Below are 27,685 nucleotides of genomic sequence, written 5' to 3' on the forward strand. Positions count from 1 at the left end.
TGTAGGAGCTTACATAGCCCCAAACAGTCTGACTCCACTCACAGATGACGATATATCAGAGTCTCATTTGTGATTCAAGGCACCTTTCAAAGAAACTACAGCTTGTGTCTCAGTTTGGAATTCCATTATATATTTCTTCATATGCCAATGAGATTTTGGCCTATAGGTTTTAATTTCAATTTGTATATGCTAGCTAACTGCTGGCATCTGCTACTGTGCTGTAAAGAGTAAACTATAACCTTAACAATCAAAGAACTTTATTAATATTTAAAGAAAATGTTTAATGTTTAAACAGATTGTAAAAAATTCAATGAAGCCATTTGGAAACTAGTTTGCATACGGCATTATGCTCCTTAGCCTACCAGCATCAGAAATGACATAGTTTTTCAACAAGATGAGCTTTTCTGTAGAAATACTGCTTTCGCTACAGTTCTGGGTTTCTTACAGGGTATGAATTACTTTTGAGCATGTGTATTTTTGCAGTTCGCGTGCTTAAGCCAAATGAAGGAAAGTTGTTTTCTGTTGTTTGTCAAGGGAGGACCTCTTTTTCATAGCTCCAAAATACTATTTCTATTCATGGTGTGTGTGTAAGATACTAGAAAATAGTATTCCTTATAAAATGCTGATGATAAAGGGACACATACTTGATGGGAACTAACGAGGCCAGAATAAATCTGCACATTCAGTTAAGGAATCATTAAAGCAGGTATGCAAAAACAGAGGAAAAATGGAGATTAAAGAATGAAGTATAGAACTGAATATTCTAACAAGATTTCTGTATGTGGACACTCAATATTTTAAGTATTATGGATAGGATAGCAGCTAATTTATGATATAAATAATAAATTATGCAGCTAATTACTGATATACTATAGTTATAAAGTCTACTGTTATCAGTTTACTTGTAGCAATGTTTCCTAGCTGTTTACCATCCATCACATAGCTCACAGCTAAAAGAGAGGAAATGATTACAGCATTTCCACATAAATTTTAGGGGCGATGCCTGTAAAGAGACTGCAGATTAACATTCTTTTAGCATGGTTAAGTAATCAAGAACATCAGTCAGATAATGAGGGATTTTGTTAAGAAATTCAGATTGAAAGACATGGTACTATAATTCCTTTTGCAGAAATCAAGATTTTCTTGTGTTATGATTCTTCCTGTTAAACCCATACAGTAAGCAGCTTTAGCTTTCTTTATAGCATTATACTATTCTACAGGGTTCCATAAGATCTTATGGTACATCTGGCCAGACAATGCATCTGGCACGTTTCCAATCTTCAGCTTTTTCTGCTAAACAGAGAAAATAGCTGTGTAGAGAACTAGAATTCATTGTACGCTTCCTGTCAATTGCAGTCCATTTTAAAGGTAATAATTATTACGAGCACTACGCATGTGGTGCATATTCAATTAGAGATAAGAAGGCAATTTATAAACGAGGGCAGCCTGTTTGTAACAGACCCAGTGGCTCTGGAGAGATGCATTGAGTTAGCAAGCTCAGACAGTCCAGCACAGGAATACACGGCTTAGCCAGCGTGCCTGTGACGCAGCCGGAGCTCAGTGCCTCAGGATGGAAAACTGGAGGTGCTAAGGGAAAGCCCAAAAGCATGAGGGCTTGCTTCTCTTCAGGGTGCTTAGGCTAGAGCTGTAACGATAGCTCATATCCAGAGACGTAGGAGCTTTTCGACTTTTAAGAGGGTCTAAAACTGTGACTTCTGCTGTTTTCAATATATGTTAGGTGTCTCAAAGTTAGTAGAAATTTCTACCTAACATTTCAGGTATCTACTCTTAACAGCCATATGCTAAATGTAGCTTAGGCCATTCTTCTTTTCTTAACTCTGTGCTTACAATATTTTCATGTCTGTATCATTTTCTTCTCTCAGAAAGAAAAAAAACCAGGGGCATTTCTTTATCCTCTCTGATTGTTTTGAACAGCTGCAAACAAAACAAAGGTTTTGCTGTTGACCTTGTCTCAAAAAATCAAACAAAAAAACCCCAACAAAAAAAACCCTGGGTAAAATGCAAGAGCAAGGTTTTCCCCTAATCTAACTCATTTCCACAGTGTTTACTTTAAGCAAAACTAGCTAAAACAATGGCAAAACTAGACTAATTCTATTCCAGTATAAATAACTCTTTCCAAATGCCTTTTTATTTTCTTATTCTTGTTATCAGAAGTAGCTGCTGCTTCAAACCTTTCTACTGACCACTGTAAGTTGGTCACCTGGACTCCTTCCTGAGCAGCACTGCCTGAAGCCCCAGTCTATTGCTTTTGAGTCTAAAGTTTCATGGGTTCAAGGAGATTAGGGGCTTTTTGTTCAGCTGCAGAAAGGGAACCAGGAGACAGTGCCCATCAGAGCTAACTTTAATGCTCAGTCTCCACTTAAATGGAAGAAAGTACTTCATGCATGCCTGTTTAATGCTAACTAGGAATCTGGACTTTATTGGATCCTTTACGCAAGGATCTCTTGTATACGTTTTGAAGAGTGCCAGACCTGAGTGCCATGTATTAGTTAAAAAGAATTAAAGTTAAATTTTTCAGTTTACCCTCAGACAGACTATTAGCCATCAATTACGCCACCTTATATCAGACACCAATGGTGCTATGTACCTCAGAAGATAATGAAAAAACATTCTAGTATAAAATCTTCCTGCAGGCATTGTGATTGTGGTGTGCTGGAAGAACAGATTCCTCCTGCACAGCACATATGCAAAGACTGATTAGAATCTGGTACTGGTAGTAATATTGTTTGAAAGATAACTTACTTTTCTCTCAGTCTTTCTCTCTGCCAATCATTTATGTGGAAACACCTGACCTCTTGCAGTGCCTTAAAGGGCATTTTTTCCTAAGTAGAGTTCCTGAACAAATCACAACAACAGCTGCCAATTAGGCTGCTTGTTTCAAAAGGATGAGAGTTATGTTTTGTGGTGGTTGTTGCTTTGCTAATTATCGAGGACATTTTGCTGTAAGTAAGGTTTTCCTCAGTCTAGAAATACTCTTCAATTTTTTAAAAGTCAAGAGACTGAATTGTAAGAGCCATTATATCCTGACATTTGTGTGGCCTTTTCTTCCCAGAACTGTAAACTAATTATCTATAAACAGTCCAATGTCTGATAACAGAAAATAGTAGGCGTTAACCAGAGATAATATAGGCTGTGTGCTTTAGAAGTAAGTACAGCTCTGATTGTTTGGTCTCTTAAACACATACAAATAGCAGGACCAAAGCCACAGGGCACACACATGTCCTGTGTGACTGTGGAGGGTTTGAGATCAGGGCACTAAACTCATTTCATTTTGTGTTGTGCTTCTTATGATTTTAGAGGGCTACTTCTCCCAAACACAATACGGGTGCTAGGTATCTGGAGTGGGACCTCTTGCAGACAGCAGATTGATGCAGGTTTGGCAGTAGTAATACATAATCATCTCTACTCAGCTGTTCCCCTTCTCTCACAGAAAGATAAAAACAGTGGCTGCAGTTCCTGGCGTGTGCTTTTAACAACAAACTTGGGAGAAAACATTCTGCTACTGGAGCAGAATTTACAGTGCATTATTTCTTTTCTTACGAAAAGATAGCTGACAGAAGAATGCTATAAGATAGTAATTGTGTCATGTATCTAGAGAAAGAAGAGCTGTTGTTTCAATTCTGAGTGTAGGTCTGCTTGTTTACAAGATATTTAGGCCACCAAAAAAGCAGTAGAATGAATAGATCACAGTGATGGTGCTTCTTTTGGATATAGTGAGCCCAAACCTGACTACAGCCACCTCTTTGCCTTTAGTCCTACAATGCTCTTTTTTCTAAACATTGTCTGATACTATTCAGGAACCACTCCTTTGATTCATTCATTATTTTTTCTCCCTTTCAGTAGATTTGGACATCTCCATTGCCATACTTCACTGTTTAAATTATATTCTCCTATTCCAATTTGCTTCTGAAGTGAGTCTATAATTATGGATAGAACAGCATCAAGTCTAAAGTCCATATTGATGCTATTTGGTGACATATCAGGGTCAAGAGACTGTAATGATTTGATTTACAGTTTTTGAGGAATTAAAAAAATACATATTTCATGACTGTTTTGTCAGCCTGTTTCAATTAATATGATTAATTAGCATTAAATTATTATGCTTATAAACACAACCCTTTTACACCAAACTGTCTTTGGAATACAGCTCAATTTATGATCTGGCAATCAGCTGATTGATCCCTAGCCCGTTTCCTTGTTGGAAAATGTATGGCTCTATCATAAATGAGCTCAATAAGTTTTGAAAGCTTAATGTATTTTCAAGGGATTTCCAAGAGATATTAGCTGCTCCTCTGCAAAGTGATGACTTTTATTAATCAGAGATAATCATGTCTGCTTTACAGTGTGGAGACTAAAATTTGAAGCAATCAGTACTTTGTCCATCAGTGAGCAAAGCCCAAAGACCAGAATGAACTTTCAGTCCTTCAGTGCAAGTTAATTTGCTTGAGCAGTCCTAGTAAGACTACACGCTTTGGAAAAGTTACTCAGAAGTTATGCAGCACTGAGTTCTCTTGTTTTACCTTTGCCCCATTCTCAAACTTGTGTAAAACCTTGGAGGTGAAGGGCTGCTGAAATCTTAATGTGGCATCTTGTACATACTGCACGCCCGGTGCAGCTGAACAATCAGGCCAGAAGCTTTTGTCTGTAAGGCAGGTGTTCCCTAATGGGTTTGCTATCAGGATCAGCAAAAAATGTGAGTAACTGTTTAACTTGTAATGTAGTTAGGCTATTACACCTAATTTGAGAAAGCAATGTTCATGAACTTGTTAGACACAACTATTTCAGAGGTGATTACGCAAACAAGGGTTAGAATGGTGGAATGAATGGAGACAGGCAGGGCAGTGTGTGACATACCCCCTTGCTGGCTGGACCTGCCTTCTAGTAATTCCCTGGCTCTACTTCCATAGGAGATGCATTTCAGAATTCCCTTTCCAGAATTTATAACTTGCTGGCACTGTGTTTTGTCTGAAAGCAGAATTCTCCATACTCTTGCAGACTTAACCAAAGAAAGGTATTGCCCTGTTCCCTGGTCTCTTTGTTGTGGCTGTTCCCTGAAGTTAAAGGAACATAACCAGAAAATTACATAGCTCATAAGTATGATGGATAACATTTATAGCCATTAGAGAAAGTGAGAAGCTTCTCTTAATACTCTACCACTAGGAAGCTGTGCTGGTCTTAGCTTGGCATTTGAGTGAAACTGATAAGGGGCAGAGGGAAAAAAATAGCGAGGAATGTTGTCTTTTACTGTGGAAAACACAGTAGTGTCCGTGCATCCCTTTCTAGAGCTGACCTGTAGTGATTCACAGTCTGCCCGCTTTCAACAAACCAGTAATTTCTATTTATCTAGCAACACCCTGCCCAGCCACTGACCGACTTGTAGTTGAGCAAATCAACCCAGCCCAACTGTACATCTGAAGAACCTGATGTAAAATCTGAACTATAATGTCCCAAGATTTAGAAGCAACTGTTGTTTGCCTGCAGCATGATGCGAGGTTATGCTAGCAGCTGTAAATAATTCTAGAGAAAGCTGCACAGAATCAAATAGCTTTCGATCAAGTCCTAGCAGTTTCATCTTCTCCTTCACGAAAGATATATTGGATAAATTAAACTTTAAATGTATGAAACCCAGGAGTGCTCTGTTTGACCTAACCTTGTTGCCACGGATGGCAGTGTCAATTTTAATGTTAAAATCACTATGACTATAGTCAGGTCAATGATGATGACTTAAAAATACTGCCATAAAACATCATTCATGTTAAAAACAAACAATAACAATACATAGAGAGAATGCTTATAAATACTTAGTGACAATTGGGATAATTGGATTGATTGAAAACTCTCTAAAGCCTGCATTTTCACTAAAACTTTATTATCTTTTCTTATGACAGTGTTAAAATAATCCATTGTTTGTGACAAGATTTGTGTTACTTTATACTTTCAGATTCTGTAAGTTTCAGATGCTTGGAATCTAATATATCTTTTTCATGGAATGTTAAATGGTGATTGACTGCATAATAAAGGATACGTGGGGACTAATAATTACATGGCATCTTTTAACAGGCATTCTTAATAGAGGTTCTTAAATTCTCAGTTAAGAACTGTAGATAAGTTTTCATTTTATATCAATATCTGAAGGAAATCATACCACCTTTTTTTTTTTCTTATGTATTCTTTTAGAGGAAATGATGGGGTATTATGAGAACTGCAGAACTCAGCATCATGGCCAGAAACACCACCTCTATAATTGTATACTGAATTTTACCATCAAGCTATGAAATCTTAACAGCCAGTAAAAAAGTAAAGAAAATGATGCAAAGCAGTAGAGAAAAAGCATTTGTTTAAAAACAGCTAACACAATTTCACAATCTGATTTGCAGTTTTAAATCTAATTTCCATGTTTTCTGTTAGCTTTAGCTTCAGCCTTAACTCACTGTTTTGTCAGTGTGCATTACAGTTCACCAGTCCTTATTGAAAGATCTGTCATTATTGTCACAAAAGAGAGAGACTGCGTTGGAATAATTCCATAAATGAACTAAAAAGCCCTTGATTTTGGCCAGTAATGAGTAATAAAAATAACTTAGATTGGGAGCGAAGCCGGCTGTCTGAGCAACAATATTAATTTAAAATGCACTGAAGTCATATATGATTATGAGAATGCCAAGTGTGTGGCTTAGTAAATTTGCTTGAAGAGAATTCTTGGGGGGAGAGAAAGAAAGAGGCAGTGCAGGTCTCACTGAAACAGCTGCATATGAAAGGGTAATCTTTGAATTAGAAAATAAATTAGAAGAATTCAAAGGAATTTAACAACAATTTTTGAACCATATCGTAAGGCAGTCTGAGGATTAAGAGCTTATGGGGGAAGAGAAAAACAGAATAGAAGGGGTGCATAAAACCCATAGCTCCATAGAGAAACACATAATCCCTTTGCTGTGTGTTCAAGGGTAGATTCAGTTTATTGTCACTACTTTGTTTTGCACTGATGAATGGGAGGGAATGAAAGAGTAAACATGAACAAAACAGATATGTATTGAAACTAAATGTTAGTTAATTTTGTAGTTGAAAAGGTTCATATGTAATTAAAAATACCATGGCCTTTCTTTTTCTCTCTCTGAGGCTATGCATCGCTAAATCATGCAGATGAATCCCTGAAAAAGCCTTGTATTCAAATTGTAACAGTTACATGCAAGGGTAGTAATGGCATATGCACTTCAGTATTTCTGCAAAATAGAAACAATTCTATAGTAGATATAAACGTTATTCCCTTATGATACAGTTATCAGAGAAAGGTTCTCTTCTCTGCTGGAATACTTTTTGAAAGCATCAGCCTCTGCTGGTATGAAGAAATGCAATTGAGAAGACTTATCCTGTTCAATAGCTAACACTTTATTCTGGAAGTACTGACCAGAAACTTTTTTGTGATTAAAAATCTGAGAGAGTCTAACAGTTGAACTGATTCTGTGGCTGGTATTTTTTCTATCAAACTGTTTTTGATGGAAAATTGGATTTTTGATTAAATTGAGATGTGCAAGAAGTGATGAAATTTTCTACGTAAAATTTCCAATGCTTAAAACAGAAGAATTGCTGAAAAAGGTACCAGCTTGCATCATGAAAATTATAGTCTTGGACCATATATATCCATTTTGTTCTAGGAGATAGATTTTCTACAACCTGGGGTTCTTGGGACATACAAGTCAACATTAAAAGGGAAGGAAACTGCATTTAAATGACTTCTCACAGTATCTAGGTAGTGGTGAGGTAGTCTAAAATTGCTCCTTGTGCTGAAAAGTATTTTGAACATTGCAGTGCCATGTATCTAGTACTGAGAACAGCCCCAAGTTTTAAAAATAATTACAGTTGCACAGTCCCTTTGCAAAAATCTACATGCATCCAATCTCTCAGACCACCTCTCTATTTTACCAGAGCTCTTCGATTTCCTTAACTTCGTAGCATTCCTGTATGGAAGCTAGTGTAAACTGTTACCTCCTTACCCCTCATCTCCTCGACTCACATTTCAGGTCTCTTGGGAAGAACAGATTCTTACATTTTTTGCTTATCCAGACAATTGTTGCTGTTTTCCTGGCAAATTCTCATCTTTCCCCTAATGAAGACATAAGCCTCTTCCTTTGCATTAATGAAATCCCATCCAGCTGTATTGCAGTACCTCTGTCTATTCCTTACACCAGTTGAAGACACAAAGTCAGTTATTTCCATGCCCTACCTGCTTAGTTCTCATTTTGGAATCTGGTGACAGATTGTTGTAGGTATAATGGGCCTGTGTGACTCCACAGAAGAGGACTGCAACAATACCTGAAATTCAAAGAAAAAGTTAGCTGCTTCTATTTTCTTAGGTTGGTCAAAGGGCTGCCTAAAAAAAGCTAATTAGACTGTTAACAGTATTTTATAACCAAAGAACTTTAAGATATGTTTTGTAAGAGCATCTTTCAAACAAACTAGAATTTTTTTTCTTTGCTAAAAGTCATGAAGGTCTTGAATCTTCTACCTGGTCCATCACCTATTCATAGCACTTCCACTGTTGTGTATTTGGCCCAAAACTGTAGAAAATTTGTTTGAATTAATACATGGTAACATCTCACCATAGTCTGACTGACAGTTAGGCAAGACTAACATAATTGTAATATGAAGGACTTGAGACTATTTGAAAATTTTGGCAGACTGAATAGGAAAGGAAAAACCCCAATTTTATTACATTTAAATGGTCTGAGAGTGCTTGGTACTGGATGACTGCAACAGGGGAAAGTAATTTCAGTCTCTGCTTGATTGTTAGCCTTATCGTAAGCTGTGTGTAACAATGTGCAAGGTGGACAACACCACATTGCTTAAAAATGATGCCTTGGCAGATGCAAGGTGCATTGCCCAGGATGACTAGGTCAATGACTGTAGCCATGTGGCAGTAATTACACTTGCCAGCTTGTGGAAGGTCTTGAGGATCAGGGCAGCAGGTTTGTCAGGGATAATAATCATAAAAAAAATTTATTATAGTGATATTTCTTATTTTTTAATACTTCCTCCCTAGCCCTGGTCTTAACTCACTAGAATCATTGAGTAATGTCATTGTAATGCAGTATTGTAATTAAAGTGGCTGGTAAGATCGTAACTGCAATTTCCTGTCAGCTCTGGACACAGATAAGGCAGGAAGAACCCACACAGGGAGAAAATGGAAAACCAAAAATAAGTGTCTACCAGTAGCCATATGTAAATGCCCACTGTGCTTTTCTTAAACTTGGGACATGTCTGCATAGATAATTATTTACGCAACAGCTCAGGGCTTGCTCACGTCCATTCCAATCATCATTCCCCTGAAAACCTCCACACACATTTCCTGAAGCACGTGGAGCATGTAAGTTCTGCTCGGTTTCTAGATGCACACCACATGAGCGACAACTGGTTTTGCACAAAGCCAGCCCGCAGTGTGAGCACTGCACGCTTGCGATCTCTGGGGCTCACACGCAGGCAGCTTTCTACCGTCCGCCCCACAGTGCTTTACTTCTTGTGCCTTTCAGCCCTTCTACCCACTGCCTCCTGCCCAAGAGCTACAACATGCCCTAATTAGCATTTTAGTTCTGCTTCCTCATGGGCTGCTCTGCAAATTGTTAGGTAATTTTTAGCTCATGGGCTGCTGACGTACTGAAATAACATGGATGAATCCAAGGAAACACACTGAGGCAACAAAGCAAGCAAAAAGATACCTGTCCAGGTTCAGGCAATATCCATCCTTGCAACGTGACTCTGCAGCAGCTTTCTAGGCATTTATTGTGTTAAACTAGCATGAACTGAAACATATAAACCAGTTCTACTGGAAGCAGATAGCAAGAGGTAGAAGTGTGAAAATAATCCCAGTCTGTGTCTTCAGTCCTGGACTCAAAACTGGATAAGGCTTCCTCCAGCTTCTACCAGGATGGTGACTCCTGAATTTACAAAGGCCAGCAGGAAGAGGCTCAGTAAGGGGGCAGAACCTACAGTGCCACAGGCTTTAGCACTGCAAACCCAATATAAAACAATCCGCTACTTCAAAGGATTAATAGAATTAGGCCAGGCTTCACACAGTCACAGGAAAAAAAGGATGGTAATGTACTGAACAAGTGTCAGGTGAAAGTGCTGGTGCCTTGACAGGTTCTTTAACAGGCTTATCCAAACCTCTAAATGTTTGAAATTTAGCAGCAAGAGGGCCCTGGAGGTAGGTGAACTATCCTCCTCCCCTAAAACAAGGTATAGATAAGGAAACATGGAAAACTAACAGTTTAGACAATGCTGAAACTATTTCATTTGGGGGAGTGTGTGTGTGTGTGAACAGCACACTGCCACATACCACTTAAAGTAATTATTACCTTACCACATCTTTCTCAAGTTTCTAACTCTCTTTGGATTGCTAACCATGAAAATATTGTCCAAGAAAATCCAACTTTCTTTACTTGCAAGCCTCTCTTGTTTCTGGGGAGAACTGAGGCCTGGCATTAATATGCCTTTGATGGTAGAAAAAAGTATGGAGTAAAAAATTCTGAGATGAATTTGGCACAAGGGATAACTGCCATCAGAAAGAAAATGAGAAAGCAAATCTTTTTTTTTTCCCCACATGCCACTATGGACATTGTCTTTGCTTCTGGGTTCTCTTTGTATTGTAAATTTACCTGTAATACTACAGAACACAGTCTCTGCAGCCAAGAGAAATTCCACTGAGCTTTAACTGCTGTGTCATTGGGGTTTTTTAATTTTTTTTTTTATGCTTGTTTTGATATTTATTTTTTTATTAACTATGCTAAGACTTTGGAGTAAATAATGTGGGTAGTAGTGCCTAAATACCTTCCAGGAAGTTCATGGTTTTGTGAGGTCTGATCGTTCTCTTAAATGCATCTTTTTTCTCAGTAACTGTATTTGTGCAGAACTGATCTGGGGAGTTTAAAAATTCTCAAGGCATTAATAATATGCAATGGGATGCTCAAACAATGAAATTTCAGTTAAAAAATATAGCCAACCAGTATTGTTGCAAAGTATCACTAGCTCCAGGCTCAGTAACAGAAATGGCGATAAGAGTTTCTGATTCACTTTCTTCTACGTGTATCATCATCATCATGCCAAGTCTTGCATTTTTAACGTTGACAATTAAATTCAACTATGACTATAAAATGTTTTTTGACTACTAAGAAACTGTTAATTATGGGTACTGAGAGAACTGAGAGAGTGACATGAGGAGGAAAATGGCCTAAATCTGATTTTACAATACGAATAAATGATCTGAACCATGCAATTATGCAACTGTAGAAACCAGATGCCCTGTTTCCAGGGAAGACCAGCAGAATGCAGTGGAATATTTCAATGGCTACAACTGAAGACTTAATGTGTACCAGGCATGCCTCTCGCAATAAACGCTTCATTAAAAAGCTTGGAGAAAATTGTTTGTAATGCATTCCCATAAAAATGATTACTTAAGAGTAATGACCAATTACATGTTAATGCAACTACAAAGGAAAGAGAAGTACCTAAAAAGGCAAATACAGAACTTTTTAGTTAGAAGGAAAAAGCAATCTGGATTTCTTTGTAAGACTATTAAAGCTGGATTTTGAAGCTAGCTGGGCAGCAAAATACTGTACGAACTGTGTATGGCACATAAATTAGGTTGTTAAATTTTTGTGAGCTTTCTTTCACAGAGAAACAGATAAGATCAAATATGATAATACTGGAATTGTAAACAGAAAGTATTTATTAGATGCAGGAAGGCAGATAAAATGAGATGGTCCTTTTACCAGTCCTCAGGGCTTTCATTTCAGGGTGTTGGAAACTCAGCGCTTTCTTTCAGTGCTGTTACATTCTTTCATTTTTAAGTGGAAAATTTATCAATTACTGAGATACTTAGTACTGCAATTGCTGACCAAAATGCTAACCTTAAAGTAAACAGGGAATGTTTTGAGTTGAAATGGAGGATCAGTTAAGTGCAATACAGCCACTTGTGTCTATAAAAAGTTACTGAAATTTTTCACTTAATATAAAAAATGAGAAACCTCACAATAAAATGTTGATAGTCACTAATAAAGTTTCAGCTGCAGCTCAACCTCTTTGAAGAGGTTTTATTAGAAATAGAAGCCTACCATTTTATTTGGTTTTTCTGCTTCTTATATAACAGAGAAATAGTGATAGCTTGTTAGCTGCCTGTACAATTAGAGAACTTAGTCTTACAGTAGTTTTGCCAAATAATTGTAGTTGATATCATTGCTAGGACAAAAGCTAGTAATATCAAAAAATAATACAGGATAAAGGAGTAACTTATAGCTTTAAAAGTACTTTGCTGACAGTGTGAACATTAACATGATAGTGTGAGCATTAATTTATAAGTGTTAATCTAAAAATAATTCCTATATTGTCACTGAAAGATAAAATCTTTTTTTTGGATCGTTTCACAAATAGGCAGAAGGAAGTGTACCCTTGTTTTTCAGTATCTGGTGCTAAGAGAAAAATTGGAAAGAAGTCTGTCTTTTGTCAGAGAAGGGCAGCATATGCAGTGTGCTTTTAATGCAGACCTGGACGTGACTAGCCACAATTTAAACTTCAGAATTTGCTAATCTGAGACAATAAAACTGGCTTATGTCTCCAGCTGTCAGGTCTTCTAGTGGTAAAAAAAGGCATTTAGAAAAAAGTCCCCAAACCCCTACCTTCTGGGGAAACAAGGGAGTGGATAAAATGTATAGCTTCATTTGAAAAGATCTATAGGTAAACTGACCAGTTTTCATCCCAATTTTGAAGCAATCCAGGGATCCCTCTCTAACGATGCACGGCGTACTGCAAATCCCACAGTACAACAAGCAACAGGAACTGATCTGTCATCAAAGGTGGTGAAATGTGGGGAAAAGAGAACAGTGAGGACTGGGTAGTAGAGAAATTATTTAAATCAGGTAGCATTTACTTTGGAGTCATATTTATGTCAGAGTCACCACAGCACCTACTGGGCACGTCCCAGTGCAGACTGCGTGAGTGGCAGGAAATGAGGCACTGTCTCCTGCATCAAACAGTTGCACTACTAAGGTTATAAACCCAGTAGCAACAGTATCGCTATTCAGTCTGTTTTCTCTGAGGGTATGAAGTGTGACTAATCATTTTCTTGATACTGAAGCAAAGACTTAAGGCTTCTTTCACCAGACCTGCACCAATGCAGAACCAAAGCTGGTGCTTTGTTCATGAAGCTTTCATCTCTGGAGTTGTCTAAGGTTGATTTAATGTTGAAGTGACAGAAAGCAACAAAAGACAGAGCTGAGGGAATTTTTTAGGCCCTCATCTGAGGACTGATCATTGGTATTGCACCTGGCTGCTTCAAGTGAGACCCGAGCTTCAGTGTTGGACTTTTGTAACCCTAAATGAATTGCTGAATTCAATTTAGATTAGAACTCCTATGGTGAGGCATACCAGGTTTTATTCCAGATATGCTGAGAGTGCTTACCCTATTTATCCTGAAACTATTCACTGGCAATAAGACTCCACTATACTCATTTTATGCAACTGATCATCCATCTCAACCTAATGCCGTGCTAGAATATGTACTTTTCTCTAAAACCAAAGACATCTCTCTTCTCTTACTGCACCTACAACAGGACCTGTTAGCCAGACCCAAGCACTGACTCAAGTGTGTGCATAGCCTGGTCAAGTGATGCTATGGAAATGGCAATGGGGTAACCGAAACTGCACAGAGTATTCGATCTAGCTTATATGTTAACAAAGCTTATCTAGAGCATCCTCTAAAGTTCAGGGTTCACCTGGCATTCTCCATCTTAGAAGACCACATAGAGCATCCAGAGCCATGTCTGAAGTCCTACAGGCAAGTAATGGATTAGTAATTTGTGGCAAACTTGACCAGTTGTCATCTGTCTCTGCACAGCAGTGCAAATGTCATCTTCTTACCTTTGAAGAGCTTGCTTTTCTAATTAGAACCAAATTTCATCCTTTCCTCCTAGGAGCAGTTGTACAGCTTAAGAGAGTTGAGGTCTCTCTCCTTTTGACCTAGAAGCCAAGCTATCTCCTCTCTGTCTTTACTGGGAGAAGTCTACGTACTTCTCTGTATGACACAACATGGCACATTACTTATTAATAAGGGAAAGAAAACCACCTTTTGAGAATTTAAAGCCCAGGTTAACTTCCTTTTATGGGATAACGTCAGCCCAGTGAGCTAAAGTCAGTCAGGTACCAACCTGCATTGTGCTCACAATGCCCAGAACTGCAGACAGAAATATTTTGATAGGTCTCTTCTGAGAGTGACACAAGAAGAAAAGCTGGTCACAACATTTAAAAAAGCAATGAGATAGATGACGGATCTAAGACAAATTATAGCAAACAGATAGGAACAGTGAACAGCCACTAGAATAAATGCTCTTTGTCAGCAGTACTAAAGGAAATGGAAGTTGGTGACATTTGTTCTTGCAGTGTCCTAAATGCAAAGGTAGCACAAAACTGCCCCAGTGAGAGACCAGATCTTTGGACTTGTCCTGGGTATATCAGCCATAATAATCTGCTTATTTATTTCTGGAGGAAAAGCTTTCTCACTAGGTAGACTATGCTCTCCTGTGAGCCCCTGAATAAGAAGGCAGGTGCCAGACGTATCACAGAATGTTCAGATAAGAATTGCTAAGGGTGAGGAAGCAGCAGTAATTTATTATCACAAGCTATTTCCTTTATAATGACCAGAAAACAATCATTTAGGGCTGGGCTTTGAAAAACAGTAAAGGAATAAAGGTGATCCCCTCCAATATTCTCTCCTTCAAGATCTATTGTCTGCCTTAGCTTCATAGCAGAGGTATTTGGCATGTAAAATCAGAGGTGGTTGGCCGCAATTTTTATGCTTTTACACTGATAAATTCTCTATGACTTTGAAGTATGCATTAATTGAATACATAACCACAAATAAATTCACATATGTATATTTGAGTGCATTTTTGCAGGTATATTAATCTCTTTTTATTTGAATATCTAAGTTCAAAAAGCTGTAGATAGAGGGGATCTGAGGTGAACATTAAATGCCCACGTACATCATGGAATCTTTCACAGACTAATGACTGAGTGATCAGTTAAAAATTAGAAATTTTTGTTAATAATAAAGCAAGAGATCAAGCAATTAATAAATGCAAGATGTACTTTCCTCATTTATTTTGACAAGTGTTTAAATTATTTATTTTTTCATAGCCTACTAGTAAATATTCTGTAATGAAGTTTGAAAATTAAAGCAACGATATTAATACTGACCTTACTAAAGTACTCTGTTAATACAACTTTGCTCAGCAGTCTGGAATGATATACTTCAGGGCAAATCAGAAAGTGCACAAATTAGATTCTACTGTATAAGAATCAGTTTATCATGCATATGTCACAGCTTGATGATATAGCTATAAGATTAATAACCATAACATTAATTTATAATTTACAGTTATCAGTATAACAATAATTGTGTAGTCATCCCAGATTTTTACTTTGATTTGGTGGTTTGATCACATCCATTTTCAGCCAGTGTCAGGCCCATATATTGTATGTTATATATCATGGGATATCTTGAGGTAGAGGAATAAAATATTTTATAAAATGTCAACCTGTACTACTCTCCATTCACTTTTTACTTAAAAAATCTGCAAGTAAAACCAGTGAGCTCTACCACCTACTATACCTACACAAAAAACAGAATAGCCTGTTATTTATAAATTATGACATACTTCAATATTAGACTTCAAAAGGCTCTTAGTGATTGAAGAACTAGTGTGGAAAGCATTGTAAGAATAAAATTATTTTGGAATTACATTACTTAATAGCTACAGGGAAATACTGATGTCTAGTGTTAATCCTTTGAAGTTCATTTAGAAGGAATGAACAGAGGAAACACAATATCCAAGGAAAATGAAGATGAACATAGGCATAAATGTATAATGGGTCAAGTTAATCTTTGAAGCAAGTCTACTGAAGTCAAAGACTTCAAACTAGGAATTTAGTTCACTGAATGGAGTGGTCCAACAGCCTCACTGCATGGCTGTGATGCTCTCTATTCCAATGATTGCTTTTGAGGATAGACATGCTTGACTGTAAAACCAGATGATGTATGCATTAAATAAGACAAAGGACAAAGCAAGGAAGCTGGAAAAGACTGGAAATGATAGAGTACAGACTAAGAGCAGAGCGTGTTCTGAAGTGTGACTGGCTTTCCCCTGGGCTCCCCGCACCTTCTGCAAACAGGTTCTTCGTGCACCACGTACTCGTGTGGGAGACTGCATGCAGTAACTGCATTTTACACAGATTTCCTTAGCCATAGGTATGAGAAATGAGAAGAGCCACCTCTGAAATCCATACCTCCAACAGAACATAAGTCAGCTGAAAATTTCTTAACCAATACACTCATTCTCCTGCTGAACTGGAGACTTTAAGTCATATTAGGAAAGGAGGGGAGTTGGAACTATTTCAGATGAGACAGAAAAGATGAAAGAAACATAGAAACTGGTTTAACCAGACAACTAAAAATATCCACTCTAAAGCGTAATGTTAGCACAGTACTAATAAAGTCAATGCATTTACAAAACACAGCTTTGAACTTCTGAAGCTACAAGAAAGGCTCCATGAATTTTTTCCACCTTAACAGCTTCTGACAAAAGCCTTTCACAGAAACTAAATGACAAAGACTCAACTGATAAAACTTTCAAGATAAAACTGCCTCCTCACAACAGTGTAATAAAAAATTTCCACCTGAACCTCAGACCACACCCATGAAAAAAAGGCTAGTGACAGACCTAAAAGGGTTTGGTAAGTTTTCCTTGGAATTTGTGCATTGGCAGAGCAATTATCTTTTATATGGTCTATATTAATTCCTTTCCTTATAAGAAATAGCTAAATTTCCCAACAATTTTCTGTTTTTTCCCTTAAATTGGAACTTTACTTTGGTTCAACTCTCTTTGCCTGGCTCTCCCTCTGTCATTTAAAATTCCTTACCAAGGCTACCATAAAACCCATCTGTGGTGTTTAATAATTAAGTCTCTTATTTCAGATATTTTATATATTGCAAAAGAAAAGAGAAATGAAACACTCTTCAGAGTGACTACTAGGAGAGAATATACTGTCTGTCATCACATTTGCATTATGGCCATATAGTGTATAAGTTATCGATTGTGCATTTGCTGAAACATAGCATCCTTGTTCTCAGCTGGGAATGTATTTTAAAACAGTCTTTCCTTGGAAGTCATTGGATTAGGAAATCATTACCTCTAGTAGAAGGCAAGTAACTAACAATCATCCTTCTTTGTTTCCATTTTTATGTAGTAATCATGTCACATTTTAAAAAGTCCTTAAGCATAAAGACATGGAATGGACTTTTATTCCAGCTGGTATCCAATTTTTATCATGTGATGGAATACTACCCTTTTGTTCAGTTCATGTGCCCCTCTTTTTATTCTTTAGTCTGAAGATTTTGGCAGTAAGCAAGACACAAAACTGTATATTTAATAAGGCAAAGATGTGAGAAGGTATAGATGTTAAAACGCATTCTGAAATAGTTTGATTGCATGGCTAATGTTAAAAAAGTAACATGCTGGGTACATAGAAGTCAGTAGAAATATAACTGTTGACTTCAAAAGGCTTTGAACAATTTTGCAAACAAACCAGCATGGGCTGCATTAACACTCCATTCAGCAGTTTTCTTTCCCGACTTTCCCTGACATTAATTAGAGCACTAGATTTCAGAGGTGACAGCATCAAGAACATTGAAACGATCAGGCCCTTACAAAACTTTGTTCTTTAAAATTTCACTATACAATAAGTTGCTGTCTAGGTAAACTATATCCATTTACAATTTTTGTCTAATCTTCTGTGGACTCTATGTCATAAAAAGCAGTCCCTGAGTACGTACTTGACTGTGATTGCACAATTTCTTTCTCAGTGTTAACGAAAAAACAATCAGATCACACGTGTTTCTACCTATCACTGGGATGTGACTGTATCTGTCCTGTAGCAAAAGGTGTTTACAAGGGCAAACTGAACAAGATGATTTTTATTTTTTTAAAAATCCAGAGGTGGCTGCAACCCTCTGGCAAAGTTGAAGATGTCCCTGTCCTCTGTTTAGTCGTTGATGGTTGGGAAAAAGGAAGAGGGACCAGGACATGCAGTGCCTGCAGAGAAGCACAGTCTCTGACAGTCACGTGGCACTGTATATTTGCTTCCTTGTACTTACTATCATCTTTGGTCCTATAGCTGGGCAGAAAATAGTGGGATTAATAGTGGCACTAATAGGGATGGGACAATGCAGGGAGCTAGAAGCTTTATATATGAAGTCATGCTCAAAATAAACGTGCCATTTTCCCACACTAGAGGCATATTATAAAACTGCTTTTATTCAATAAAATGCAACACTTACCTGTAAGCCCAGCGGCTTCTGCTGATAAGAATGCACTCCAGGACAGGAGGAAAAACAGACCTGTCTCCAACATAGGGAACTCACACAGCTTTGTAAATTTTGTCAAGTGCTAAAAGATTACTAAGGAAAAATAAAAACCCAACTGTTTTGTAAGTTAAAATTGCCCACAACCTGATAAAGGATGAAAGAAAGAAAGCTCTCCCAGCATACTCATCTATACAAGTTGAATTCAGGAAAAACCGTGCAGCGTCTAAATTATCTCAAACAAAGAGGAAAATCCAGCACAGGTTTTAAACAGGTGAATTCTGTAAGTCAGCCATTTCAAGTACTTTTGTGGTTTTTGAACTAAGGCTTAATTGGTTGCATTTTATATTGTTTTCCCAGAAAAAGAGAATCTAATTTTGTCCAGTTTTGTAAACAAACTGGCATTTGTTTACATTTGCATCAATGCAAGAAAGATGAAAATCACTGCTGTTTCTACAATAGTATTTTACATGAAGAACTGTAGAACACAAGAAAAAATGCAGGGCAACAGATATGCCTTTTATTTCTAATGTAGGTAAACTGACTGACTTGATTTGTAGTCTAGTGCTTGCCTTGTGTTTTTGTATAATTGCTGCTGGTCTGTAGTTCATAAATAAGTTGCTGGAGTTCATAAATTCATGTTTTAACCTCAAAATACTTCAAAACACATTCCTAAAAAAGTAATTATTTACAAATAGTGAAATAAAGACCAATGTTAAAAAGAAATTTGCATATTAAGTTCGTTGTGGATTCTGACAAGTGAAATTTCCTGTCAATTTATGATTTGACTGTTTGCAAAGTCTTGAATCAACAGTGAAAAGGTGTGGGCTCAAACTAAGATGATCAGTCTCAGATATCACACATTTTTTCCAACATATATAGATTTTCTCTCTGAAAACAAACCATAAAGGATATCAAAGCTGTGACAACAGCATAAGAAGATCCCATGGCAAATGATCCAGCAAAGATCCCCAGGAAATTTCCCACTGACTGGAAGAAAGCAGCAGCATCAAACACATTAGGGTTCTCCTTAGGACTGTAAATGGATATAGAGCTGGAAAGAAAACAAGGGGATGGGGGAAAGGGAGAGAAAAAGGAATAATGAATTCAATCATATTGTTATGATATTGGAACCAGTAATTGAAAATAGACATTTTTAGGGACTCAAAATGCAAAACAAGGCTTCTCTGGGCTGATAGCAGATGGGAGAGCAAAGCAGATGTAGACGGGGGGAAATGTTTTATTTTCAAGGTATCACACTGGAAATCAATAGTCTGCTGCCAGTCAGTAAACATTTTTATACTAGAAGTGCCATAAAAAATATTGTTTCCAGGCCAACTAAACACTAAAAGGTGGTAGGTGTATAAGAAAACTGCAGGGAAGATAGATAACTTTGAATTATTTATTGGCCATATGTCTTCAGAGCAGTTATATATTCACAAATATTCTTGATAAAAAGTGCAGCTTTATGGCTGAGGCTCAAATGGGTGACACAAATCATAGGAGGTACCAAATCTGCAGCAGCAATCTTGTCATAAACCACCTAGTAGCTCCCTTCTTGGTGTAACCCTTCATACATAGAGCTGAAAGCACACCAAGAGCTCAACAGCAGGAAACCTTATGGACAGAATGAATGTCATCCCACAGAAAGAAACTGCTGCAGTTGCCAAAGGTCATCTCCTCTATCCCACCCCTGAGCACAGCCATCAAGAGCATTTTTGAATGGGAAGTGATGCCACCAAAGGGAAGGCCGTGTGCTAAAGCATGTTTGAGTTTCAGGGTTGTTATTTGCCACTAGTCACTTACTGCCCAGAACGCTAATAACACCAAGCATTTATGCCTTTTTTTCTTGTTGAAACATTAAATTTAACAGCTACAAAATAGCCCTAATCATCCCAAACTAATTAAGCAACATTTTAGATCTTTGTGGTTCTGTTGCTTTCAGTACTGTAGGACTTTTATGTTCATTGTCGAAGAAAATGTACTGAGCTTGGCATTGGATTCCAGAAAGCAGCTTGGATTGCTGGAAAATGATTGGTATTTTAAGCATTAAAAATTTAGAATTTTTTAAAATGTTTTAAATATTTTAAACTCTTGCATATTAAGAACATGAACCCTGCAGTCTGATGTCTTCCATCTGGAGATGAGGCTTATAGATGAAGCTCTGTATGGAGGATTTTCTAAACAGTTGCATTCATTTGGGAATCTCCAAATAACATGAAGACACGTAAAAACAGATCTCATGCTTTCAGTCTGTAAAAAAGGCACAAGGATTCTAAAGGCATATGGTGGAGCAACACTAAATGAGTGGTGAATACTTCTCCACTACAACAGAAATTACTAAGCACCAAAATCTCATATCTCCAGTTACACTGATTAGCACCACCACAAAACTAGTGAGATGATTTGTAGTAGAAAGCGCTATTAATATAAGTACACAAAATGTCGTTCCCAGAGGAAATGCTAATCGACATGTTGCTATCTAAATTTTCAGTCCTCTTTCAACTGTGACTCTCTTAGACCAGGGGTCTTTGCTTCTCTTGCCTTCAGATGATTCTTAAAATGTTTGTCATCTCTGCCCTACTCAAAATTTATTGTTTTAGACCCCATATGAAATAAAGAACTATATTAAGCCATAGATACAGTGTCTGACAGAATAGCTCTATCAAAGGAAATTCTATCAGCTGATACTGTATGTTTATAGTCTAATTTACTAAGTGTATTTTGCATACTTAGGGTGGGCTTCAGTTAGTTATTTAAAGTTGAAACTAGTGTAACCAGAACTGTCAGATCTCAAACTTTTAGGCATGTCTTGACAGCAAAGCAGCCACTTGGTTCTCTGATATTTGCCCCAAATAAGTATACAGAGACCGCAGCTACTGTTCTGTATTGCTTAGTGAATTATAAATCAGGAATTGATCTTTTGTGCCGCTGGTGCTGCTGCAAGCATTGAATGGTGAATTCAGAGAAGTCAACCTGACTACACCCTAAAATCAAGGAAAATTGTTCTATTACATTCATGAGCTCTGTTCACAGAAGGGATGCTCAGTAATAAAAAGTAAAACAAAAAAATCTTGATGTGGAGTGAAAGTGTAGTAGTCAAATGTAAGCTACAGCCATTAACTGACATTTTATTAAGTGTGTTAACCTTAGGACAAGAAAAGTTGGCTTTGTTAATACCAGTGAGGGTTCCAGTTTGCCCTCCAATTTACCAACACCTTTCAGGTATGGAGAAAACCGGAACAAAGCATCCTATTCTTAATGTAGTTATTTCAGGAATAAATGTGGAATGTCTCATTCTCACTGGGAAATTTTTCTGCTCAATATGCCCTGCAAATCTCATGACTTTTTAAAAGCACCATAACACAACATATACTCATTATGCTAACTGTGTTTTCTGGTCTAAATCTTTCCAGAACTCAGGTTTCCCTACAGCTCAAAGAGAATTTAATTCTATTTTTAATTTTGCATTATTCTGTAGCAGATCTATTATTTCTTTTTCTGAACGTGTTTCTTCTTTAACACTAACTTTTAACCCTTGCAAGCATCTAAAATACATACTGATTTACTTGATAATTTTTCTAGATAAGCTGTATTTCAACAGAACAGGATTTTATCCTGTTTATTCCAGTACCTCCTGCCAAGCCAATTATTTGACCTAAAAACAAAATTGCAAAGTTTAACACTGGAGAGAACCATAACTAAACTTACAGCGCCTCTACTCTTCTTCCTTTTCCACAGAGAGCAATTCAAGAAACACGCTGGCATTTCTGCTAGACTGCTCTCTGTGTCTGATACAAAAGGGGTTGATCGCAGTTCATTAACAAGTAGTGTATGAGTTTGATACTATATTTGAAACTGTGTTTTGTTTTTAAATATTAGAGGCTAATTGTTGAACTAGTATAAGAAAAAGATGGGTTTATTTCTGTAAATTTGTATCAGAGGTAGATTAAGTAAATCCTAAAAATAAATGCAGTAGAAAACTGTTTTCAAAGTTGATAAATGAACAGAACTAATGACAAAGATGATGACAAAAATGAGATGGAGTGGAGGGACAGGAATAAAAGATTTTTGTTGGGTCATCACTGAATGCTTGATAGACATACCTTGCAAAAACCTGTCCCAATCCCTACTGCCTATCTATATAAAAGTTTGGTAACCTCTGCCTCTCCTTCAGGTTGGAGTAAAGAATAATTAGCTTCCTTACTGGTTCTTATAAGGATTAGCTAGCACTTTCTATATTAGAAAGCTATTTAACAGGTCCCTTTTTCTTTCCAGTTCTTCCTTGACCAAATAACAATGGACAAGGTCAAGTGCTTTCAGATTTCAAAAAGGAAATACAGGCAATATTTATTTATACAATAAATTGCAAGTTAGGATGGTAGCTTATGCTTGAAACAGAAAGAAGGATAAACAGTTAGTGCCAGTTGTACCACGCTGATCATTCTGCTTCTTCCCTCCCCTTAGGAGGGGCTCATGCTCAGCATGATGAAGAATGTTTCTTTCTATGGACTTACATGGGGATATAATATGACAAGCAGAAGTGCTATTGCAATAGGAAGAGTACAGTCACATTTCTAGTTACGTCTTAATTGACTACTTTTTGCATCTTCATTTATTCTCAAGGAAGATCTCATGTATTCATAAGGCTTTTTTCTTCCTGTAAGTTTTCCCAGCCTGTGAATGTAGCACAATGTATTTACCTTTCAAAAAAAAAAAAAATTGAAAGAATTTAGGTTTAGAACAAAGATTTTTTGGTAAGTCATGGAAGTTTTTTGAGGAAAAATCTGTAGGTAAGGTTAAATCTTGTATCCTACCTTTTGTTTCTGTCAAGGCCTGATGTGCCTAGGGCTAGTGTGGCAGCATCAAATAGAGAGTTGTTAATCGGTTGTAACTAGCAGAACAGCACAAAGATCCTTGGTTTTGATCTAAGTGATGCAACACGTGTATCAGATGAATTTTAGAAGAAGGCAGTATGCTGAAGAAAATACACTCAAGCATCAGAAAGAAAATGCATGTAAACAGCAGAAAATTTCTAATAGAATGATGTAGAATCAAGGATTAGAAATAAGCAGTAAACAAACTGTTTTATTCTTTTCTTCCTCCTTCTGTCTATTTGACCAACATGAAAACAGCTTATTACCTTTGGAGAGGAAGATTTCTTTCGACTTGCTAAGTCAAAGGGCTTCCTCTTGCCCAGTGGCCTCCTTCCTGTTTGCTGCACTACCATGTGCCACATAATACTGCACAGAAGAGAATTGGGAACAATCTTTAAAAAAAAAAAATCATACCTGAAAATACAGGAAGGTCAGATGTTCCTTAAAATGCCTTCATTGAATGAAGTGGGATCTCCCTCAGGTGATAAATAATTATAGAACTACATGGTGATTTTATTAGCTGCTAATTAAGAAAAATAAAACAGGCCAGGAAAAAAAAAATTCTAGAGTTCAAGGTTGTTTCTAACAGGGAAAGAAGGTTATTTTTCCTGACATTATACTTATACAGAAAGAGGTAGGTCACTATACTGTGTTAGAAAACTTGGAGCTTTCAGAGAAATGGATTGAACTGAACAATTTCTGTTCCCACACATCTTTTTAACTATGTAGTTTTCCTAAAAGTGTTGAAAGAAAGCCAAAAAGACAGAACTGTAATTTCCCCCCGATGTGTTTGAACTAAAGCTAGATATGAAAGTGCATGCATAGCACCAGACACCTACACCTTCTCTTGACAAGTTTTAGGTTGGTAAAGCCTTCCAGGCTTCCTCATAAAATAGCTCCTCACACAGTAATAGTAAGTTGATGAACTATAAAAATGAAAACAAATAAGATAAGATTGAGATGTGAGTATGCTAAGCCAACAAAAGCACATATGAAGTAGAGAAGGTTTGCAGATTATTAAGGGAGAGCAAGGAAGAGACACATCGGTGCAGGAAGGCTTTAGGACTAGCAAAAGCAGCCAATTGTAACAGTAGTTTGAAGCAAATATGTAGAGATCCTCTAGATCAAAACTTCGAACAACAAACAAATTTACTGTACTTTTCAGGCATGTTTAAAACAGTGATCAGTAAGCAACACAAATGCACAGAAGGTGCATTAAAAGAACATATATGAGTCTTCTGTACATCCTTCTGTATAAAGAAATCTGTCTCCCTGGAATTTATTCCAAACAATATACGGCATATTTGCTTCCTCTTTTCTGTTGTTCCTTTCTAGGGTTTTCCAGGCTTTATGAACTGTTATAGGACATTTGATTTTACAGATTCACAGATTTTGATTACTTTAAACCAAACTAACACTGTTGTCATATATAAGGCTTTTACTGTTTATGGAAACTTTCCTCAAAATGGATTTGTTACCAGTTCCAAAGTGGCTAGCTGATGGTATATGCCAAAGCACCAGCTGTGCTGGAAAGGGAAAGCTGTCACAGACTTTATGGAAAATGTAAGTTTTCCAATATATGAGGAAAAGCAACGTCTACATGAAAATAAAAAAGGAATTCAGGCTCTCTGCTAGATTTTCACTTAACATAAAATATCTTAGGTTAGTTCTACTGATAGACTCAGGCTCCTTTCTAGGTGACACAAAGCATTCTCAGACATGATGTAACTGGATAGTTTGCTAAGTTTGTCAGTGCTATTACAAAGCAGCTGCAGAATTTGAGTGACTCTGTCCCTTAACTTGGGCAGTCAGAAATCAGCTTAGCTCATCAGGAGTAATTTTTGGCAGCTAATGATAAATATTTTCTACGCTGCTAACTATTTCAGTTTTCTTCTGTGTTCAAGCCTGAGCTGACACACAGCAGCAGCTTGCAGTACAGCTACAGAAAATAACGAGTAGTTTGTATTGTTCCAGGCAGGCTTTCCTTGAAGTCTTAGTTCTCATCTACCCTCAATCATCAGAGACTGAAGCAAATCTGTCATTCTCCTTCCTTCTCCTCTGCCTCCCTAGCTATTACCCTTAAGAAGCCTGCTCTCCCTCCTTAGGGAGCCTTGGAAACCATCTCTTGATCATGGTGATCCCATTCTTGCCCTCACAATTCCTTCATCTTAAAAGGACCTGGTAGCTCACCCACCTTGATGGGGTTGAACCCAATATCCTGGGGCCCAGGAAGAGCCTCTGCAAGCCCCTCCTGATAGAGGTGCTAGGAACACCCCCTCCCTCTGATCCTGATCTGAACTCGGTCACTACAGACCTGCAGTCACTGCAGACACATAGAGAGGAGATGTGAGATGACAGGTTTGACAATGAGTAATGACCTAATGGGCCTGCAGGCTGAACAATTCCAAGTCTAAAGTCATATCTGATCTGGTGCAGAGCTTCTCTACCCTTGTACATCTGAAAAATGGTATGTGCTGTCCTAATGTATCTGTACAAGCATCTTAACATTTCATGTCCTCGTTCTAGGCAAATACTACCCTATTTTTATCTTTAACAGAAGGAAATCCTGATGAACAGCAACCTGGACTTAAAATTCTTTGTAAAAGAAAATGAAGGCTTTAATAGTAAAATATGTTAGCATTTATCTGAGACTTGGTATAGGAATGTTTCATTCTTAAATGACTGCTATTGCTTCTAAATGTCTAATTTTCATAAATCTTTTTGAAAATATCACAGTCATTTTCTAGTGACAACTCTTTTCCAAAAAGCCTGTCCCATATCTTTGACAGGAATGAAGCACATCAGCAGAAAACAGATGGCTGATAGTGGGTCGTCTGTGACAGCATGTGCTGCATTCTGTGTTAAGCTATTACCAGTGTCTGACTGTCCTTACTTGTGAGCTGATCATATCAAAAGGCACATAATTTACAGATTTCTGCGTCTGCAACTATGATCCTTTCTCATTTGGATATCAGAACTGTAATCCAACTCAGTGTTTAATTTCCATTCTTTTCAAACATAAAGAGAAATGGCCTGTGTATTGAGAGCAGCTTGCAGTCTGTCCTCCCAGTTAGGGAGCTCTTAGTGGCTTCATCAACTGTGAAGACGCATATAGTGCAAAGACAGTAAAAACAAAGAATCAACCACCAAGTAACAGACATATAAAAGTAAATTATTATTGTATTAATATGAAAAGCTGGATTTCTCCTCTACCTTGCATTTCTCTAATCACTTATGCCTATGCAAAATACAACTTATAAATTAGAACAGTACTGTAAAAAATATGCAGTTTTTCTGCATAGAAAACATGACTGTAAAAGTTACAAACCAGTGATGTATCAAACCACCAACCCTCTGAATTAACAAGAAACAATGAATGAGGGAAAAATTTATCCAATCAGTATCTGGAGGAAAAAAGAAATAAATTCCTCTATGTTACTTGAACCAAATCTGCTGCATCATTCTAATTAAACAACCTAGGCAGAGCATATCCAGTGAATAATAGTACCTCATACTTTGTGAAGGCATCTTCAGGCACCCAAGAAATGCAATAATCCCCAAGATACATGTCAGCTAAAAACTGTTTCCTGAACTAAAAGAAAATGGTAAAAACCATGAAAAGAACCTAAAATTTTAACGTATATGTTGTGCCATTAAGGGAATTAGATGTGCTGTACGCGTTAATGCTATTAGTAGCATTTTTCTATGAGCCTAAACTATATTTTTGTCTCCCTGCCCCTGATAGCTGAGTTGAGAACTATCATCCACTCCCAGCTGTCTCACTTCAAGACCCAGCTATCCAAGTGTGTAAAACGATCTAATGATTTGTATTTCTCTAATAATAAAAGTGTGCAGCACTTTCTTCATATATGGCTAGCTCTTTTTCTCCTATCACCTTTTCATTATTCTTCTTCATTATAGCATTCTTCACTTTTCTATTATCCTTCAATTTCTTGTCTGTGAGCCACTAGCCTCCAAAGTCACTCAGAGTTGACAAATATTTATCAGAAACATTTACACAACCTTCTATTTATGTGACAGTTCTTACCATTAGTCCAGGGTGATGACACCCTGAAATAAGGATTTTCAGTGAAAATGATATCTCTCTCTTGAAAGACAAAAATTGAATTTGTATGTAATTGCAAGCATTCTGTGAGTGTAGGGAAATGAGTTCAATGTGCTCTTGAAGGCCTGATTCTATCCACAGGTCAGGTTTATTTGTACAAAAGTGGAAAAACATGATACTATGAGACTTAATTTACTCTACGCATACAGAGAACAAAGAATAAAACATCAGAGCACACTAACAAGATGCTGGCTGATATGTCTGTAAGAGGTAGGTAAGGTGATTACTGGAAGGACGGGTGGTCTCGGTTAAACCCCTCTT

General features: G+C 37.3%; 1 protein-coding gene across 1 annotated transcript in view; it reads right to left on the reverse strand.

The window, feature by feature from the left end:
- Window positions 1-27,685, reverse strand: part of SLC9A9 (solute carrier family 9 member A9) — a 214,479-nt gene that overhangs the window by 113,662 nt on the left and 73,132 nt on the right. Inside the window, exons 7-9 of the mRNA XM_054835998.1 lie at window positions 19,337-19,475; window positions 18,398-18,503; window positions 8,240-8,328 (exon numbers count right to left, since the gene is read on the reverse strand). Of these exons, the coding sequence (XP_054691973.1) occupies window positions 8,240-8,328; window positions 18,398-18,503; window positions 19,337-19,475 (334 nt within the window). The remainder of the gene's footprint in view (window positions 1-8,239; window positions 8,329-18,397; window positions 18,504-19,336; window positions 19,476-27,685) is intronic.

This window comes from Grus americana, chromosome 9, assembly GCF_028858705.1.
Source record: "Grus americana isolate bGruAme1 chromosome 9, bGruAme1.mat, whole genome shotgun sequence".
NCBI classification, from domain to species: Eukaryota; Metazoa; Chordata; class Aves; order Gruiformes; family Gruidae; genus Grus; species Grus americana.